At 46.0% G+C, this 18,002-nt stretch overlaps 8 protein-coding genes across 8 annotated transcripts; 4 read left to right on the forward strand and 4 right to left on the reverse strand.

Moving 5' to 3' along the window:
• The first annotated feature begins 1,713 nt into the window (after window positions 1-1,713).
• On the forward strand, window positions 1,714-2,987 carry F4817DRAFT_65006 (putative short-chain dehydrogenase). Its single transcript, XM_049307720.1, has 2 exons — window positions 1,714-2,261; window positions 2,325-2,987. The coding sequence occupies exons 1-2, from the start codon at window positions 1,984-1,986 to the stop codon at window positions 2,887-2,889; spliced, it is 843 nt and encodes a 280-aa protein (XP_049160147.1). The 5' UTR covers window positions 1,714-1,983; the 3' UTR covers window positions 2,890-2,987.
• F4817DRAFT_333920 (uncharacterized protein) lies at window positions 2,977-5,717 on the reverse strand. Its single transcript, XM_049302814.1, has 3 exons — window positions 5,121-5,717; window positions 4,004-4,928; window positions 2,977-3,936 (listed from the first exon to the last, which is right to left on the reverse strand). Exons 1-3 carry the CDS (start codon window positions 5,213-5,215, stop codon window positions 3,580-3,582), a joined length of 1,377 nt encoding a protein of 458 aa, XP_049160148.1. The 5' UTR covers window positions 5,216-5,717; the 3' UTR covers window positions 2,977-3,579.
• A 300-nt stretch (window positions 5,718-6,017) lies between these two features.
• Window positions 6,018-7,703, reverse strand: F4817DRAFT_333921 (uncharacterized protein). Its single transcript, XM_049302815.1, has 2 exons — window positions 6,727-7,703; window positions 6,018-6,655 (listed from the first exon to the last, which is right to left on the reverse strand). Exons 1-2 carry the CDS (start codon window positions 7,371-7,373, stop codon window positions 6,613-6,615), a joined length of 690 nt encoding a protein of 229 aa, XP_049160149.1. The 5' UTR covers window positions 7,374-7,703; the 3' UTR covers window positions 6,018-6,612.
• A 1,100-nt stretch (window positions 7,704-8,803) lies between these two features.
• F4817DRAFT_357936 (uncharacterized protein) lies at window positions 8,804-10,015 on the forward strand (the record flags this gene model as incomplete). Its single annotated transcript, XM_049305967.1, has 1 exon — window positions 8,804-10,015. The coding sequence occupies one exon, from the start codon at window positions 8,804-8,806 to the stop codon at window positions 10,013-10,015; it is 1,212 nt and encodes a 403-aa protein (XP_049160150.1).
• A 1,075-nt stretch (window positions 10,016-11,090) lies between these two features.
• Window positions 11,091-12,727, forward strand: F4817DRAFT_314703 (glycoside hydrolase family 5 protein; the record flags this gene model as incomplete). Its single annotated transcript, XM_049300444.1, has 4 exons — window positions 11,091-11,528; window positions 11,588-11,761; window positions 11,817-12,391; window positions 12,484-12,727. The coding sequence occupies 4 exons, from the start codon at window positions 11,091-11,093 to the stop codon at window positions 12,725-12,727; spliced, it is 1,431 nt and encodes a 476-aa protein (XP_049160151.1).
• On the reverse strand, window positions 12,627-14,112 carry F4817DRAFT_65086 (L-asparaginase). Its single transcript, XM_049307721.1, has one exon. It carries the CDS (start codon window positions 13,950-13,952, stop codon window positions 12,858-12,860), a length of 1,095 nt encoding a protein of 364 aa, XP_049160152.1. The 5' UTR covers window positions 13,953-14,112; the 3' UTR covers window positions 12,627-12,857.
• Window positions 14,113-14,324: 212 nt separating this feature from the next.
• On the reverse strand, window positions 14,325-16,117 carry F4817DRAFT_364328 (uncharacterized protein). The gene has a single exon (XM_049306738.1). The coding sequence runs from the start codon at window positions 15,862-15,864 to the stop codon at window positions 14,467-14,469; it is 1,398 nt and encodes a 465-aa protein (XP_049160153.1). The 5' UTR covers window positions 15,865-16,117; the 3' UTR covers window positions 14,325-14,466.
• A 655-nt stretch (window positions 16,118-16,772) lies between these two features.
• Window positions 16,773-17,550, forward strand: F4817DRAFT_357939 (uncharacterized protein; the record flags this gene model as incomplete). The annotated part of the gene is made up of 3 exons (XM_049305968.1): window positions 16,773-16,996; window positions 17,088-17,319; window positions 17,428-17,550. The coding sequence occupies 3 exons, from the start codon at window positions 16,773-16,775 to the stop codon at window positions 17,548-17,550; spliced, it is 579 nt and encodes a 192-aa protein (XP_049160154.1).
• Between the last annotated feature and the right edge of the window lie 452 nt (window positions 17,551-18,002).

Below are 18,002 nucleotides of genomic sequence, written 5' to 3' on the forward strand. Positions count from 1 at the left end.
CCCACGGTGATCAAGATAAGCCTTAGGAGGTAGATAATGATATCTGCTCAACCAATCGTTAATTCGGGAGTTGTGTCTCTGTAAACATGGCGTCCGGTAAAAAACGTCATTGGTTGCACCGAAAGGTGAAGTTGCAATATCTAACCCTTGCATATTCGTCCGCTCTGCTGATGTATATTAGGTACCTAACCGAGGTGGCTTTACATAGACGGCTTATTGCTAACATAGTAGTTAACCCGCAATTGGCTTAGTTATTGGATCTTGCCATGTACCTAAGGTATATGTAATTGCTTTAGTATACGTTACTATGAGGCACTGCATATATCAGCTTTTAATTAAGTCGTACCATGTAAATAGACCGGCTTATAAACTTTTGGTATCTACCTAGTCGTATTCTCAGCCAATATGTAAGGGATAATCAGGTGGCTCATACGCAGTACTCATTGAAATTACCCCATCACCACATATTTAGTAAGATAAGTCAGCCATAGTATGTAACGTGCCACTCATTGAACGCCTCTTTGAGTTGCCTGTTAGTAGTTTTATATTTGTTTTATGTTCAGTTAAATAAGGCGGATAGTGATGATTTCTCAGTTTGATGGAATGATTCAAGTCCTTAAGTACCTAAACTAATATTATTATCTCAGATACTATAACAACTGCTTAACCTAACGTTCGCATATAGAGCTTTGATTTAAAAAATACTCTAGTTTGTATTAAGAAAATGGGGCGCTATATCTATGCGGTGAGTTTACACTAGTAAGTTAATTCCTTTAAACCTTGTAAAGTTATCGCCTTATAGTCTGGGAAGATAGGTACCTATCTTGCAAAATGTATTAAATCCTTAAACTATTAAAATATACAAGATGAAGAGCTTCCAGTTACATCATTGATCTGTTGCTAGGCAGTTAGTTTTATAGTCCCTTAACCTTGAACAGAGTTGTGTCCCCATAGATTACTCTGCAACCTCCTTAAGGCTTGGCATTGGGCATGCTTTCCCCTCGTGGTGATGTGTGGAATTACCCAGTGCCGTTTTCTCTTCAGCATAGAGGTCAAATCATCTTCTCGGGCGATACGCCCCTATCCGGTCAGGCACCACAGTCTCACTAGGCCAGCAGTTTGTCGCCCCGGCTATCGTGAATCCGACTAGATTAAGAAGCATCGGTAGACACGCCCCTTTCAGGTCAGTTAATGCTGAGAAGTCTTCAGGGGTACAGCCATCATGATCATCCAAAGCAGGAAAGATAGCATTCGTGAGTTAAGCCCACGTTCGAAAGGTAATTTGTCCATGTTAGTTTATATAAATCGGTTAACAAATCTTATTTAACAGGTCGCCATCGAACTTCTATTGGGTTCTGTCCGAGCTCTAAACAAGACGTCTTCCGCAGATCCTGGAGCTATCATTTCCTATACTTTGATGAGAATGTAGTTTCGCACTCATAAGTTTTACACTTGTATACATCCTCCTATGGAGTTAAAAGGCTATAAGAGCAGATCTTGTTTCTTCGTGCAATCGCGCGGTACTAACTCCGCGCCCTACACGTTGATCAACCCTTAGGTATACATTGCTCCAACTTTCCGCAATACCAACACTACGTTCTGCGCCGTCGGTGATAAGTCGGCATCGCCGATACCCAACTTCAGAAATCGGATTTTACCGCCGCAAACTACTTCTATCACCTACAGATCAGATGAAGGCCAGTTATTATATAGTAGGAGTATAACCTAAATCCGCGAAAAGTCAACGACGTTCGGATTTCTATAGCAAGATCCGATTTCAGATCTTCGTTTTGGATGGAAAACATTGCGTTTGGGTATTTCGTGCTTGCTGATAATGACTTAGATGGACTGACTGCGTTAAGGGGGGCTAACATTATGGTATAACAACCAACAAATGTCCGACCTGTATATAAGGGAGGGAAGGATTGGAGTTGGATAGGCTTAATATCTCAACAACTCAATTTAACCTCATAAAATCCCACAATGTCTGTTTGGTTCATCACAGGAGCATCCAATGGCTTCGGCCTGTTGCTTTGTCTCAAAGCCCTCAAGGCCAACCACCGTGTTATAGGAGCAGTGCGCAGCAAGGCCAAGTCCGGGGACGCAGTGAAACAGATCGAGTCGGCAGGAGGTCAAGTCATCGAGCTAGATCTGAACGAGTCTCGGGAGGGCATCACCAAGAAAGTCAAAGCGGTCGGACAAATCGACTACCTGGTCAACAATGCGGGCTTCCTCGTCCTTGGCGCCGTCGAGCAAATGAGGTAAGCAATACCACCTACACTAATACCTAGCTACCAACGAGTTTCAGAACTGACGCCACCCAGTGAGAAAGAAGCCCAGCTCCAACTACAAACCAACTTCTTCGGGCCACTGTACGTGATACAAGCAGCGCTAGAGGGCATGCGGGCGCGGCGTTCCGGCGTCATCGTCAGCATGAGCAGCTTGGCAGCCAAGGAATACGTGCCGACAACCGGGCTATACTCAGCAAGCAAGGCAGCGCTAGAGGCCATGTCCGAGTCGTTAGCAGCCGAGGTAGCCGAGTTTGGCGTGTCCGTCCTGATCGTCGAACCGGGCTCTTTCCGGACCAACTTCCTCGCCGCCTTGAACCAATCTGCGACACCACTGCCTGAGGATTACGAGGGCACAGCCGTCGCACGGATCCGGGATGTCTTGCTGACCAAAAGCGGCAAGCAGCCTGGTGACCCCCAGAAGGGCGTGGATCGTATCTTTGAGACATTGACAGGCGAAGGTTTGGCGGGACACCTGAAGGGTAAAGTGTTAAGGCTCGTCCTCGGCCGGGATGCTCTGGAGCGTATAAGAAAGGCTAACGATAAATTCTTGGAGGATTTGGCGCTTGGGAAAAAGATCACGGTCACCACGGACCTGTAGGTTAGAAGTATGATAGAGGCTGAAGTCCGCTAACGACTATCATGTTAGAGGATATTATCATAGAACTGAATGATATTAAACCCTAGGTGTATACTTAGGTACCTAAGGTATGATTAAGGTACATGTTTATGATTGTACTACTCCGAACTCGAGGTATTAAATCTTCCAATATATTTCTTCTTACTTGGCCTCCGAAGTTACAGTAGATAAGCGACAACTGGTAAATTTCGAAACAAGGTAGAAGTGAGAAATCAAATAGGATAATAGAAACCTCTGATAAAAGGTTAACATATGTTCAAGGTTCCTTCAAATCGGTATGATAAAAAACGAAGGTTTGTGCTGAGTATGCCTCAGCGAAATGGTAGAAAGTCTTGATGAAAAGAAAAACTTCCGAAGAAGACCTATCTATCAGCTTCTACATGCTCCTGAACGCCGCTTAAACTCGAATCTGTGTCTACCCGAAAAAAAAAACCCAGATATTAAACGAATGCACAGAACTCCACGTGCGGCTTTGGCCAAAGCCGCTATGCCTTATCCCCATGGTTGGTAAATGTATGCGCGTATATATGTAAGCGAAGCCATCCAAAAAGCAATGATGCTGTATCGTAACCCAAGGACTATTATGCAATGTAGAACCTCGATGGTCCTGCTCGGTCGCTATGTTTCTAACCTCGAAGGATGCTCCCCGCTCTAGATGATCCCTTCCAAACTCCAGTCTTCCTTCTGTGCCCTCTCGAGTACTTGGCGACCTTTCTCCGTGAGGTCAGGCGTTCCCCGCTTGTCTGTAACTTGATCGAAGAACACCGGTTTCCAGGTTTCGTTTTTACGCTCACGTTCTCTAGCTTTCTCTCGCTGCTTTTCCTCGAGTTCTACCTTGACGTTAGTAGCTTTTGAAAATTGCTTTGCCATTATGGCCTGAGTCACGCCGTCCCATAGCATCAATGACTCGTTCTCGGCCTGTTTCTCTTTCGGCGGTAGAACCTTGGGAGCCACGGTGAGTGGGTTAAGATCAATGATAGTTGTTTGCTTCTCTGGCGGATGTGAGTCCTAGGATAGAAACTGTCAATATCTCGCTGCTGGAATGTAGGGAATGAAACATATTCTGCGAACTTACCACAGGTTTGGGGCCGAGAGTGAAGACGATTCTATCTTTCCATGCACCACCTAGCCTCGCAACCACATCCGAGTCAGGTACATCCTTGATGCGTATCTTGTCGTCTTTATCCGGGTCGTATCTGAAGATGACGCCTTCCATCTTGTTTTGCGCCCGGCCGAGCCAACCATCCTCGATGTAATGAAGGATCGTTTTTAATTTTGTCTGAGGGCAGGTCACGTAGGCGTAGTCACCGACACTCACGCTTAGAGAGCCTCGCAGAATCCCCCCAAGATGTGCAGCTGGATGCTTTAACTGATATGTCTCATTATCCCTCCGCTCGAGAGTAATGAAAATGCCCAGATTATGCTCGCCTGGAGACACTTTGATAGTAGTACCGGTGAACTTCGCGCTGATCTGATCGAAACCCTTGGCATGTAATCCTTTCTCGGGACAGCTGACGTAGAAAGCGCTGACGGGCGGGTGATGAGAGGTTTGCTCAGTCAAGTATGATATCCGAACGGTAGGTCCGGACGGATTAGGTGTAGTCTGGACAACAGATACGGTGGATGCTGTTCGTGGGTCGCCATTAACCTTGGATGACTTGACCGAAGATGAACTACTGGCATTGCCGCTGCTAGCAGCTGTCAAACTCTTGGTATCGATCCGTGGCGCATTATCTTCCGCTTCCCAGTTACATCGGAAGAATTCGCCCAGGCAAGAATTATACGGTTTGCATGGTTTGCCCTTGACATATTTTAAATCCTTGGTAAACCAGAAACGTAGGACTTCGAGCATACGATCTAGCGGTTCGTCGGCTGTACCTATCGCGGCAAACGCACTGGGACTGTCGAGGTAGTTCCAGTATTCCAGGTTGGGTGTCGGCTCGAGGAGCTGGGACGGAAGAGAGAATCGCACAGCAGCAAGATCTGCAACACCTATGAATCTAGGACGCGGAGATGATGTTAGTAAAATATACTACTAACGAATGTAAACGCGTGAAAAGAGTGCATAGCGCTGTATCTTGAAGTGGCTCCGATTACGGATGGATACCGACGGTGGCGGTGAGTTTGCCTCCTCCCCTTTTGCTTTAGGGGGAGAAAAGATGAGTTAGGTAGGCATTCAAGAATTTGCTTACTTTCGTAGGATAGAGATAAAGGTCTTTAATTTAGACCCTTCATTTTGAGGGACGTCCTCATCGACGTGTGCGGTTGGTGGAGGAGCTGTAGCCATGATGATAACTTTTGGTGGGATACTCTTGGTGGGATGGGATACGATTAAAGATGACTTGATCTAGAAGGATTCTTATCGAAGAGATATCAAAATAGAATACAGCAAACCCCTATAGCGGCTGAGTTACCCCGGCTGGGATGACCAGCTCGCAAGTTTCTCCTGGTGATATAGATTGAATATCTGGATGGCGATGACACACCTCTTGGTGGTTTGAGGGGAGATTATTATGTAGTGTACCTAACGTCGCGAGGGAGTGTAATAAATGCGATGTGTGTTAGCTGAGGAAGAAAGTTGAGGGTCTTGAAAGTGGGTAGGCTCAAGGTTGGTAAAGTTGGTCTGGTTGGTCTGACTTGCCCCAGCACCCAGCACCCAGCACCCAGCAGCCCTGGGTTTGGCTTTTAGGTACCTCCTAAGGTTGCATCAATGAATAGGTGGGTGACGTTAGTGCGATCGATAACGGAGTACACATGCCGGTACCTGGATAACACGGATAGATAGCAGATGACCAAGCCTAATCCCACTGTATTTTATAGTACTTTCCCAAACAATTCAGATAAGCTTTCAGGGCACCTTGCATGGTACCTATTGTCACACAAGCCCCCAGGTTTCATTCACTCGGAGCTAACGGGATAAGGGTTTACCTAAAGTACCTAGACCTAACCTCCCCTGTATCTCATCTGATATCTGATGTCATTGAGGTCATTAGACACACTTAAGGATATGTACCTTTCTCATTATTAAAGCTAACCTAATCCTACTTGGATACCTACCTCCTACATGATACTTAAACATTTAAGTCAAGGTCCGGGTTGATATCTCTCTGTAATTGGAAACCTATACACATAATACCTAGGTAACTTTCCGTTGAAGCAGCACATATGTTCCTAAGGTACATATGTATGTTACGTACCTAGGTACATAATGCCCTCGGTCGAGCTAGTGTCTTAGCTGCTCTGCTCTGATACTTCGCTAGGACCTCAGTCTTGCATCAGCCAATCATTTAACCACGAGTTTTAAATACTGCAACTCGATTGCTTTGTCTTAACGCACGTAGTATGTATTAAGTAACCTTCGGCGTCTGACTCCGAGTTTGACTACCTTAGTTGCTATCCGAGAGAACGTGACTCGGACTATTATAGTTGTTCCCTTGCCACACGAATTTATCATCGGATAGTGCTCCCAGGTTAGCTTGGTTAATGCTACTCTCCAATGGCCTTCCAGAACTTCGGTATGAGCTGGAAGGGTCTCTCCATATAATAATTACCACCCGCGTCGTTCATTAAATTTCTATACAAGGCAATCCCTAAAGGACATATCCTATTACAATGTATCTTACCACTCCTGCGAGGTGTACCAGATACTATATAGCATCCTCTCTGAGAATATGAAAGGTTGGCTCATTGCTGTAGCTGGATCATTGCTGTAAAGAACTCCGCACCGCTGGTTTATTATGTTAGAACTATGCAGTTGGAATTGTATAGTACCTAGATGATATAAAGGAATGAACTTACACGAGCACCGACACCATCGCCATGATTGGCGGCCTAAGCCCTACGAACCGCTCTCCCCAATGAGAACTTATAGCGTGACACGCGATAGCGAGCAGACCCAGAGTAAGCAGGCCCAAAACTGCATCATTACAAGCGAACCGGATGCGTAGCCTATCTCTGAAGCTACTCACGGACTCCCCCCTTTTGCGACCAAAGACCGAGAAAAGCGGACAGCTGACAATACTCGTGGTAAGAGCGAAGATATTCCAGACTGGGATAACCAAACAGATGCCGAAGAGGAATCTGTTAATCCAGTAATTCCACCCGTCACCCGTCACCTTAATCGCCTTGTCTATCGTGCAAGCGGCAAATATGGTGTTGAAAAGCCGACAAAACATAATAATAGCTAAGCCGACTGCGCAGGCTCTCTTACGAAGAGGCTCAGCTGCGGGGTTTTCATCCGAGTAGGGCGAATGGGGCTCATCGGGGTACCCAAGGAGCGGTTCTCGGTCTTGTGCAAGAGGGGAACGGGTGCTTGGCCCAGCGGTCATCCCAGGCGACTCATTTGATCTCGCCATTACGGAAGAGAGGCTTTTGAGGTTGTCCATATAGGCTGGAATGTGTGAATCCCCTGTAGCGTAAGTTATGTGCGGGCTGGAAGACTGCATGCTGATAGACACTTAAGGATTTACCGAATGGGATCTAATATCTGACGTAGTGAAGTTGTTGATGGGTCATATAATAGTCTATAAGATATTCTTGAAAATCTAGGCCGAGGGAGTGAGCAACAACTTTTGATTTGGCAAGACTCAGCCTTGGTAGGCAGTGTACATAAAATCATCAGACCTGAACCTGCAACCAACTGCAGGGGGAAAGAAGACATCGTAAAAATGGCCAATTATATGCAACTTATTCAGTAGGCTGCGGATGCAGGAAATTATGAGCAGATTCATCTAATAGGATGAAATAGCAGTTAGAAGTGGCAGTAAAAAGGTTGCTTTATGTAGGCACCTAATTAATAAAATATTACTAAAATGAAGGAAAACCTATTAATGTTGACTACCGTATTCATGCGAGCCTCGTTGAACGTCAAGTATGAAGCTACCCTCGTCTGCCTCGTGTGGCAAATTCGATGTTCTAACAATTAGAGAATATTCTCCGCCCATGTTACTCTGCATTAAGACACCAGGTTGCGAACTGGCAAGAAGATTGTAAATTCAAAGGCTCTAGTCAATTGAGTGTATTTGCTTAACCTAGGTACTTATTTACTGTTAGCTCGCTCTAATAATGATAGTAAGATAAAATAACGCCGTGAGGTGTGAAAGGTACTTTCACGATTGGCCTGAATTCTTATTTTGTTCCTCATTACCTAACCTATAGTAGACGGTGCGTCCGGGGTAGTCTGGCGTGGCCGCAACTTGACGTGCCCCGTCACTTGGGTCTTAGGACGGGACGGGCATGATGGAGAGGAAGAGATGCGGGGAATATAGGGCTAAACCGCGCCTCCGTCGGAAAGATGGAGCGCGGCTCAAAATTACGGACATGTAATGCGGCCGGTCTCGTTATAAGGCAACCATGCTAATGCGGAGCGAATGAGATGCCATCCAATAACGAAGAGTAAAGAGCCAAGATCCGAGTCACCAGAACAAACTTGCATAAGAGCACTACAGTGCTCTGCACGCATATATACATGCCGAGCCGCATGAACAAAATGTCTAGCCGCGTCTTAGCATACGTTAGGAGGTAGACTTGGTTGAATCGGTGTTTCCCCGAAATTTCGTCGCCACAAAATCTGACATTGTCCGCTCTAGATTATGTAGGATGAATCTACTACCTACTGAACTAGGTCAGTCTTGTGCGGATCCCATTGCATGGAATGTTTTGATGGCTCGCGAAGCATGGCCTCATCTTGGTGAGAAGTGCTTCATCAAAATTTTCTCGTTGTCACAAGACGATGGGACGTTCTGGATACGACATTACATTCTTATGGGAAGCAGACGACTCTGAAACACCAAATTCAACCTGTTCCGCAGACACGCCGCCAATTGAAGAGGAACATCCGTTATTTCGGTGGAAGGACTCGTTCTTACAAGTGGTCATGACAGCTTATAAAGACCCCTGGGGGGGCCAGCAGGATGAAAGCGCCTTAGTAATCGACAGCACCGAAACTTCATTTGAATTAGTTGAACATGAGCGTGAGGATGACCGGCCGCGTAAACGTAATCGCTTATCGGACTGTGCCTCAACCATTACCGGGGAAAAGCAAAGCCCGAGGAGTTTTACCATGCGACGAGCACAGGATCGCCGACTATGGCTAGCTTGCCCTTATGCCAAGAAGGACCCGGTCCGCTATAGGGACTGTTATAGATACTTCCTGGCCAGGGTTCGTGATGTTAAACAGCACGTAACACGATGTCATCGCAAACCAATACACTGCCCAATTTGTAACGATACATTCAAGGACGAAGACGAGAGGGATTTGCATATCGGGCTGAGGAGTTGTACGCCCCGACCTTCCACCATAATGGAAGGTATCTCGGAGAAGCAAAAAAGGGAACTCAGCCAGAGAGTGTCGTCTAAGATGCCGGAGGAGCAGCAGTGGTTTGCAGTCTTTGACATTATCTTCTCCCCACATCCGCGTCCAAGGACACCTTACCGTGACCGAGAGCTCTCTGACGACTTATGCGTTTTCCAGGATTTCATGACAGCCCGAGGACCGGCTCTTTTGGCCGAGTTTCTAGAAGCGAGGGGGGTAGTGACCTGGAATCTTCCGCGCGAAGAAAGGGACCTAGATACTTTTAAGGAGGAGGTGCTAGGAGAGGGGTTGCAACTTATCATCGATCAGTGGATGAGCGATAATGCGAAAGCCCTCGAGCTAGCTAGCGCTTCTCATAGTCTTCGTTCATCGCCAACGCTGGACTCAGGTATTGCGATGCAAAGCAGTCGCCAGCAAGCAGCAGATAAAAGGAGCAAGATCGGTAATCCATTGGGAAACGAGTGCCGTGATCTCAGAAAAGGAGAGGAGGTATGTGGAGGTAAAAACCCACACGCAGTCAATATCTTTAGCCAGGCGACAAGTCTAGAAGATCGGGTGGATACAACTCTAGGCGGAGTTATAGCAGAACATAACTCACAATCCGTCGTAGGCGAATCTGCAGAACTGTTAGTAGACATCTCAACCAACTCTAGCCAAAAATATTTGCTAGAGATGACAGATCCCTCAACCATATCGCAATTCGACTATACCACGTTCCCCACACCAACCGAGGTTCCGGACCTGCTTAATTTCGATATGGGATGGCCACCTTGAATTACAATTTAAACTTCGACTGGCTTATAAACTCGCTTGCTTGCTTGAAACGTGCGGATCATGTACTCCCTAAGCTGATGGGGTTAGTTCAAGACGAGTAGAAACCCCGTTTCCTTATAAGCTCGGCCTGGCGTTAGCCATCAGACTTTGTAGGAGATCTAATCGGTTTCTTGTGTACGGCGCACGGCTATACCAATAATGAGCAGTATTAACTGCGAATGGCGAACGGAGAATATGGATGATGTTGGCAAATTTTTACGTCGGTACGATATTCAAACATGTCATGGAAGACGCTCATTTGAAGCCTCACCGACGTTCATGCCCACCTAAGTACCTAACCTAAGGTATTCGACGAAACGGACCACAATCGTCGATACTGGCTCTTTTCATCGGTAGTAAGACTCGCTAATAAACTAAAAATTCTTGTTTCATAATGAGGAGAGTTTACGCGACGCGTATGAACTCGCGAGAAATGGGACGAATATCTCTACAAGAGTGAGGAAAAGAATGTTAAGAAATGAGTTTGGCTCCGAAAACGTGACAGGTCCCTTGCCTATAAATCTTCTATATTAGGTAAGCTGATTCAAACGCTAAGTATGCGCACGTGTAAACTAACGCTAACACGAGTAAGAAATACAAATCCTAGCGACTTGTACATTTTCCATTTTATCGTTGCAAACTTCGCACCCTCAAATTTCAATCAAAATTTTCAATTAGTATAAGGCCAGCTCAACAAATATTTAAACTCGATGATACATCCGTACCTAACGAAGATGATAAAGAAAAGATATGGATCCCATGCCATCCGAGCATCTAAAGTTAGCAGATCTTTGACTGTTCAATACGCCTATCCCCACTACAGATCGGGAACTACCATCCAATGAAAATAGTTTCGTTGGGCGATCGGCTTAACATGTCACCTTTCTTGGCTATAAATACGAAACCGTGCTGATGAAACGATTATGCGCCCGCTGAAATGCTCGTATTGGTTATGATAAATCAAAAGTCTGGCGTGGAAACATAATAGCTACGGTTTTGAACCTTTCAACTTCAACTCCACCAACATTCGTTTAAAATGGCAAATCGTATATGGCGGTACTGGATACCCGCCTATCTAGCTATCGTTGGAGTCTTCGCTTCATCAAATACGCCGCGTGCGACTTGGCCGAACGGACCTTTCGTCACTTCGGGCCGGTGGATTCATGATGCCGCCGGCTCAACCGTCACCTATGTCGGCGTTAACTGGCCGGGGTCGCTCGACACCATGATCCCGGAAGGTCTACAGTATCAGTCTATTGAATCAATCATCTCCCGGGTCAAGAGTCTAGGCATGAACACCATTCGGCTCACATACGCCACTGAGATGATAGACCAATACTATGATAATGGGGAGACTGATGTAACAATTCAGAAAGCCCTCACCGACGCTTTGGGACAAGATGGTGGAAAGGCAGTGTATGATAAAATCATTGCTAACAACCCGTCTTTCAATACAAAGACGACGCGGTTACAGGTTAGCTAGCATTTATTAAGTCCCATATTCGATTCTCGAAGCTAATGAAGTGTCCAAAGGTGTATGACGCTATTGCAGCTGAGTGTGCGAAGCAAGAGATCTATGTCCATTTAGATAACCATATCTCAAAAGCTGGCTGGTGCTGCAGCCCCCTCGATGGGAACTCCTGGTGGGGCGACGAATTCTTTAACATTGAAAACTGGACCCGAGGCCTATCTTTCATGGCAACTCACGTCTGTACAGCCGCATCTTGGTCAAACGATGAATCGTATTACTAATATCGACTAGGGGAAAACATGGCCAAGCCTTACGTCGATGTCTCTGCGAAATGAGCTTCGCATACCCCTAAATAACCTCACACTTGCTAGCAGTTCCTACAGCTGGGAACGCTGGTATACTTACGTCAAACAGGGCTCAAGCGCTATTCATAAAGCCAATGAAGACGTCCTGATATTCCTCTCGGGTCTAGATTCGGATCTGGATTTGAGCCCCGTAGTTAACGGAACAGCACTCACGCCCGGATCGGCTACGTTTAATAAAGACGATTTCTCAGGCCTCGCGAATAAGCTGGTTCTCGAGCTACATGCATACGACAATATTTTCGGACCCGGGCCCAGCAACTGTACTACGGTTCAAGTCAAATTATTCAACGCTGGATTCAAAGCCTTGACAGACGAAGCTAAGAATCAGTTCCCAGTTGTCTTGACGGAGTTCGGTCTCATACAGAACGGTACAGCGGCGCAAGACCCATATATCTCATGCCTCCTGGATTATATACCTTCAGCGAATGCCGGCTGGATGATCTGGGAAATAGGGGGAAGTTACTACATCCGCGAAGGAACTCAGGATCATGATGAAAGCTGGTGAGTTTCGCAACATCTCTCTTCCTTGCCGCAATACATATGATGTAGCTTAGCATTGCTCTTGGCATCAATCTAACAATGAAATTCATTAGGGGCTTATTGACACACGATTGGTCGGATTGGAGGTCTTCGGATTTTGCTAATAACGCCCTAGCACCTGCGGCGAAACGGACATTCACAATAGACCCGAATTCAGCAAACAATATTTCTCCCGGCACAGCCAACGACGATAAATCCCAGGGGGCGAGTATGACAGCCATGCGCGCTTCAGCGTTCTTCGGTTTACCACTACCACTACTTGTCGCAATACTGGTGGGGTTCGTATCTGTCTTTTAATATAATGATAGATGAACATAGGCTTCAGCGCCTAGATCTTAATAAGACCTAAATTATGGACAGCACAACTAATTCCTAATCGCTGCAAAATATACTGCGACGTCGTTTGAAACTGATATCGCGTCATAGTCTATCTATCAAACTCAAACAGACTCTGCATCTGAGCACTCGTATATCCGGCATTCAATGCTAATTGCAGCATGATGCGCGCCTTCTGGGGATTCAAAAGACCACCCCCATATCCACCACGGCCATACGGTGGGACGTAACCATCCATCGATCGTCGCGAGTCAACCACAATTGTGCCACTCTTCTCTACGGCACCATCAATAACATCTAACCCCCCTGAAGTCCATGCCCCCGCTCCCATACCAGCGAGCACAAGACCCCTAGCACCACTCGCAACAGCCGCAGACGCCAGAGCAGGGTTAAGTCCCTGATGGCCGAACAGGATATCAACCTGCGGAAGGCTCGTCGCATTCCCAACGTCGAAATACGGCTTCCCGTGCGGCAGTGCGGGCGTGAAGTAGAACTTGGGCTTGATATTGTAAAAGAAGCCCAGGAATCCCTGCTCAGCGGCTCTGAATGTGTCTAGGGAATTTGCGTTGCTCTTGGTTGTAAAGAACGCACTTGCGATGCGGTCGTTCAGCACAATCATGGCGCCCCGGCCTCGGGCGTCTGGATGTGCGGCTAGTGTTACGGCTTCGAGAAGGTTAATTGGCCCGTCAGCGCTGATGGCTGTTGCGGGGCGCATGGCGCCGACGATGACGACGGGTTTCTCGGAACGCAACGTTAGGTCGAGGAAGAAGGCGGATTCCTCGAGCGTGTCGGTGCCGTGTGTCACTACGACACCCTGGCAGTTTGGGCTGTCAAGCTCTTGTTGTATCTGTCGTGTTATATTGAGAAGAATCTCGGGCGTGATACTCGACGATGCGACATTGGTTACTTGAACCCCACGGACATTGGATACGTTCCACAGCTGCGGCACGGCATCGATTAGACCATCAACGCCAAGCACCCCGGGCTTATACCCAGCAGTCTGATCACTTGAGCTCGCGCTTCCTGCGATTGTGCCTCCAGTCGCGAAAATGGTTACATTAGGGAGACTCGCATTGAACGGTCTGTCCTCCCTCACGGAAATGTGGAAGCCCTTAGGGAAAGGCACGGGAGATCCTAAAACGAATGATGCTACGGTATTGAGTGCTAGAAGCTTAAAGGACATCATTGTGACCTAGCCAATGTCCTTGGAGAACAATATTCACCGGCTCAGGAGCCTAGAGTAAGACATAGCATTACGTTATATAGAGCCGCACGCTGTAGAGAATACCTTATCTATAGACAGCATTTGAAATGCGTGATATATTAACTCTCACATGACTACCTACAGTTCTTGGCTGCATTTCATGCCGACTTTCCTCATGCGGATGATTACACCAGGATCTCATATATCATATACGTCGTAGCACGGAGTTGCCAAGCAGCCGATGTTACCATGTTAGAAACGGCGTCAGAGTAGTATGAAATATAATTCCACTCCCTTGATAACTTCGACTATAAATCTACCTCAATGCTATCTATCTGTTAGTGGCTAGATTCGCCGTAAACTGAAGAATTATCCATCTCCCATTGCTATGTCAGGCATCAGCATGTGTAGGTAATTGACACTGCCTGAAAGAGGCCAGAATTATAGCGCCACAGAGTATTATGGATGGTCGAGGTTGAGCCGCGTGAAGTATTCCCTAATGTCTTCCGTCGTTTGCGCGGGGTTTCGCGGAGAATGCCTTCATCCACTCATCCCTGTCAAATGGTGGTCTGCTATAATGGAGAGTAATGCCGACCTGACGGCAATATTCTTTCAATCTGACTAAATGATCCCAAGACCACGTATCCGTGCTATAACCCTGGTTGGGCTTAAAGAGAACGCAGATCGTTTTGAGTGGTGATGACTTTGACACTGCTATATCCACAAGCTTTTGTAGCCATTTCTCTTCTCTTTCTCCGAATACACTCTGGGGTTCCCTAAAAAAGCCATTGGAAATACTGAAATGCCAATAGAATTCTTCAAGCCCCGGTGAGAGTATCAGATTCGCGTCGCTTTCGGAAGATTCTAGATCATCCGAGAATAAATATCTGGAAAGCCCAAGCCTCTTCAATGCCCGATATTGGGACAAGTCAAAGATATTACCCTTACCCGAGGGCGATAAAGGACCGATATCTATTTTCTCGAGTGTCTCTGCGTGAGCTGAAAGCCACGAGCCGAGCATGGTTAGATCCATATAGTCGCGCTCGTCGTCATCGAAGCTGTGCCAAAGAGAGAAAGACCGAAGCTGTTTAGGCCATCGGATCAAACGTTCCATGACTCCGCCATCCTGCTTGAAACCATGCATCTTAAGATCTCTCAAAGCAGCCATCCTATCACGTTTTTCAATGCTCTTTATTGGTCCAGCATTTCCTGTTCTCCAAAGTGTCAAGGCCTGAAGTCTCGAGACGGTAACGTGTTCCATCAGAGACGATAACAGAGAGCTAGGGAACGGAGGGCTCCAATAATCTTTTTTGATTGTGAGATGCTTTAAAGCTGGCATATGCGTCAAAATGTCAGAAATCAGCTGCCATGTCTCACTAATGGACGTCTCAAATCCTCCGGCGATTATCAGGCATCTTACTTGGCTGTAGCCCGTGAAGAAGTCATTTACAGCAAGCCAGTCCGCCTTGGTCAGAATGCTCGGATCCTTGATATCGATATTTAGGTGTCTGCAGTCTTGTCGATGAGGTAACCAGATACGACGTAAAGACTCGTAGTCGTCGGTAGAAGACAAGTTATGATACATGTAACTGTAAAGGAGTGGCGTCGCTAAACGGTTTAAACGACGGCAAACCTTCGTTAACGCCACGGTAGTTCGGTAATCTGGACGATCGGAGCAACAGTCGCTATAGACGTCTCTATTACGGCTAGTCGCAAACTCTACAATAGCGAGGAGTAATTCATCCGGAAGTATATCGAAAGGGGATTTGTAGCGTGTGTTCTCGCTATCACGAGCCCAGGGTAAATCCACGATCTTGAGAACTCCTGCAATAGAAGAGCCGAGATGTAATTGGCGAGTAGGCATCTGTCTAGTGGAGAGGCGCTTCGAAGCCATCGTGCTCTGATAGTTAGAAAATAATACGAATAATATGCACCGCGAGTTTGAAGTGCGTTGAAGAGTAGACCTTGGGCGGTAAGGTCGGTTGGAGTGGTTTTTGAAGCGACCTATATATAGGTAACCTCAGAGCGCAATGACCTCAGCAAGTTACTCCTAAAGGTACTCCTGAAATATCTAGGTAAAAGTTCAGATCATAGCGTCAGGATAAGACGTGAGAAGATTATGTTACGTACCTGATTAAGTACCTACCTCCTGACCTTGGGTACCTATGTAGGTAAGGTATCCAACTCACCAGTGTTACTTACACATAGGCCTACTCACACCTTTCTTTGACGTGGCTTCCACGTATTCTGAGTCAACTGATCAGCATTGAGTAGTATTCACTAGTTTAATATTTTAGAACGTGTCTTTTCCTACTATATATAGGTAGGTAGGTGCCTAGAAAAACATCGAGGTTTATTTATTTGCACTTGCATTTTTAAGGTATAGATACCTTATATATACATACCTAAGGTATATAATGTAGATGTTTTGCCAGAAAGTGCTACAAATCTCTAGGATAAAAAAGAGTTTTCGATCAATAGATATCTGTAGAAGCAACGTAAGATTATTCTGTCGAGTCACGGTTCTCGGTCCACCGAGGGTTCCTCAATGTCTAAAATAAAGTATGTTATTAAACTAGCTTCGAGTATACGAGTCTTGGAAATCCTAATTTCTTGCTAGAAGGTCAAAGACATCGAAGCGTCACCTAACATCTAGGTTTTAAGACAAATACTATATAACTAAACTTTTAAGTCAATGCATAATATTAAATAGGTACCTATTCAGTCCACGCATCGTATCTTTCATTATCGACTAACTACAAATTTATTAGCCCGTAATCTTGTGATTACCAAATCTAGGCAATGCTGTGCCCTGTGTGCTTTGAAAACAAGTCGATTGCTGACTTTCCAGAAGGTCCATTAACAGAGAATTGTGCCCATCATAATTACTGCTTCAAATGCCTCACACTATGTATTAACTCTCAACTTCGGGATGTCGCTGTAGATAGGCCTCTATGTCCTGAATGTAAAGGGCAGTTAACACACGCGATAGTTAAATCCCTTGGAGATGGGGATTTATTTGCTCAGTGAGTCGAAATCTTCAAGCCAAAACACAGGTGGTTTTCGTGAATAACTACCTAATTTCAAACAATTATAAACTCTAACATACTACCAAAGGTATAGGAGACGAGCAATGGAAAAGCTTTTTTCTAATATGGACAATTTTGTTTGGTGTCCCCTTGGTTGTGGAAAGGGGCAAATACATCACCCGGGAGAAATATCGCCTATGGTTTTCTGCCTCAGAGATAAGCGATATTTCTGCTTTCGCCATGGGACCGTCTGGCACCGCGATTTAACCTGTGAGCAATACGATGCCTTCCTTGCCGACCCCCAGAGCTTCAGCCGCAAAGTCCAGACACAGACAAATACACAGGGAGAACAAGATAAAACACCCGAATCCGTGAATCGGACAAGCCGCCCACTAGAACGCCTTTTCGCTGAAAGGAAAGACAAGCAGAAACGAAGACAAGAAATTCAACAGCATAAAGATAGGTTAAGAGCAGAAGAGGCCGCAACAGCCCGTGTTATAAAACATTGCCCAAAATGCACTGTTGAAATCTTCAAGGATGGCGGCTGGTGAGTATATCTACCTATCAAGGCGAAATTAAGAGTCAAAGCAAAGTTTGCTAATAGGGTACTTTCTAGTGATCACATGAAGTGTATGGCTTATCTTGCAAGCATATCATGCTTGAATATTCAAAACGTCTGCTAATACTAAGTTACTATAGGTACCATATGCGGACACAATTTCAATTGGAGCGAAGCCCACTGAAGGAGACACGAGGAATGCACCATCAGCACGCCATGAGATGGTCGAACCAGCCAGTGAATTATGTAAAGCAAATATTCTGCTCACATGATGCCTATATGTCATATAAGTCTTGAAAAGTTCCCTGTATAGGTATTTCTAATTTCAGGGATGCTCTTTAACCTAGAGCGTGTATACGGAGGCGGACTTATGGAGAGCAATTCATTCCTCGGCGTCTTTGGCAGTCAACTCAGATACCTTTCAGTTTGGAGTTTTAAATCGGC

This window comes from Daldinia loculata, assembly GCF_022478755.1.
Source record: "Daldinia loculata strain CBS 113971 unplaced genomic scaffold F4817scaffold_17, whole genome shotgun sequence".
Classification (NCBI taxonomy): domain Eukaryota; kingdom Fungi; phylum Ascomycota; class Sordariomycetes; order Xylariales; family Hypoxylaceae; genus Daldinia; species Daldinia loculata.

What these genes read in the sequence shown, in the direction of transcription:
- F4817DRAFT_65006 (XM_049307720.1), top strand. Translation starts at nt 1,984, where the DNA reads ATGTCTGTTTGGTTCATCACAGGAGCATCCAATGGCTTCGGCCTGTTG. An exon ending in GGCGCCGTCGAGCAAATGAG is followed by an intron (nt 2,262 to 2,324) that starts GTAAGCAATACC and finishes GACGCCACCCAG; the next exon opens with TGAGAAAGAAGCCCAGCTCC.
- F4817DRAFT_333920 (XM_049302814.1), bottom strand. Translation starts at nt 5,215, where the DNA reads ATGGCTACAGCTCCTCCACCAACCGCACACGTCGATGAGGACGTCCCT. An exon ending in TTTATCTCTATCCTACGAAA is followed by an intron (nt 4,929 to 5,120) that starts GTAAGCAAATTC and finishes TCCGCGTCCTAG; the next exon opens with ATTCATAGGTGTTGCAGATC. An exon ending in CTCTCGGCCCCAAACCTGTG is followed by an intron (nt 3,937 to 4,003) that starts GTAAGTTCGCAG and finishes TTTCTATCCTAG; the next exon opens with GACTCACATCCGCCAGAGAA.
- F4817DRAFT_333921 (XM_049302815.1), bottom strand. Translation starts at nt 7,373, where the DNA reads ATGCAGTCTTCCAGCCCGCACATAACTTACGCTACAGGGGATTCACAC. An exon ending in GCGATGGTGTCGGTGCTCGT is followed by an intron (nt 6,656 to 6,726) that starts GTAAGTTCATTC and finishes ATAATAAACCAG; the next exon opens with CGGTGCGGAGTTCTTTACAG.
- F4817DRAFT_65086 (XM_049307721.1), bottom strand. Translation starts at nt 13,952, where the DNA reads ATGATGTCCTTTAAGCTTCTAGCACTCAATACCGTAGCATCATTCGTT.
- F4817DRAFT_364328 (XM_049306738.1), bottom strand. Translation starts at nt 15,864, where the DNA reads ATGGCTTCGAAGCGCCTCTCCACTAGACAGATGCCTACTCGCCAATTA.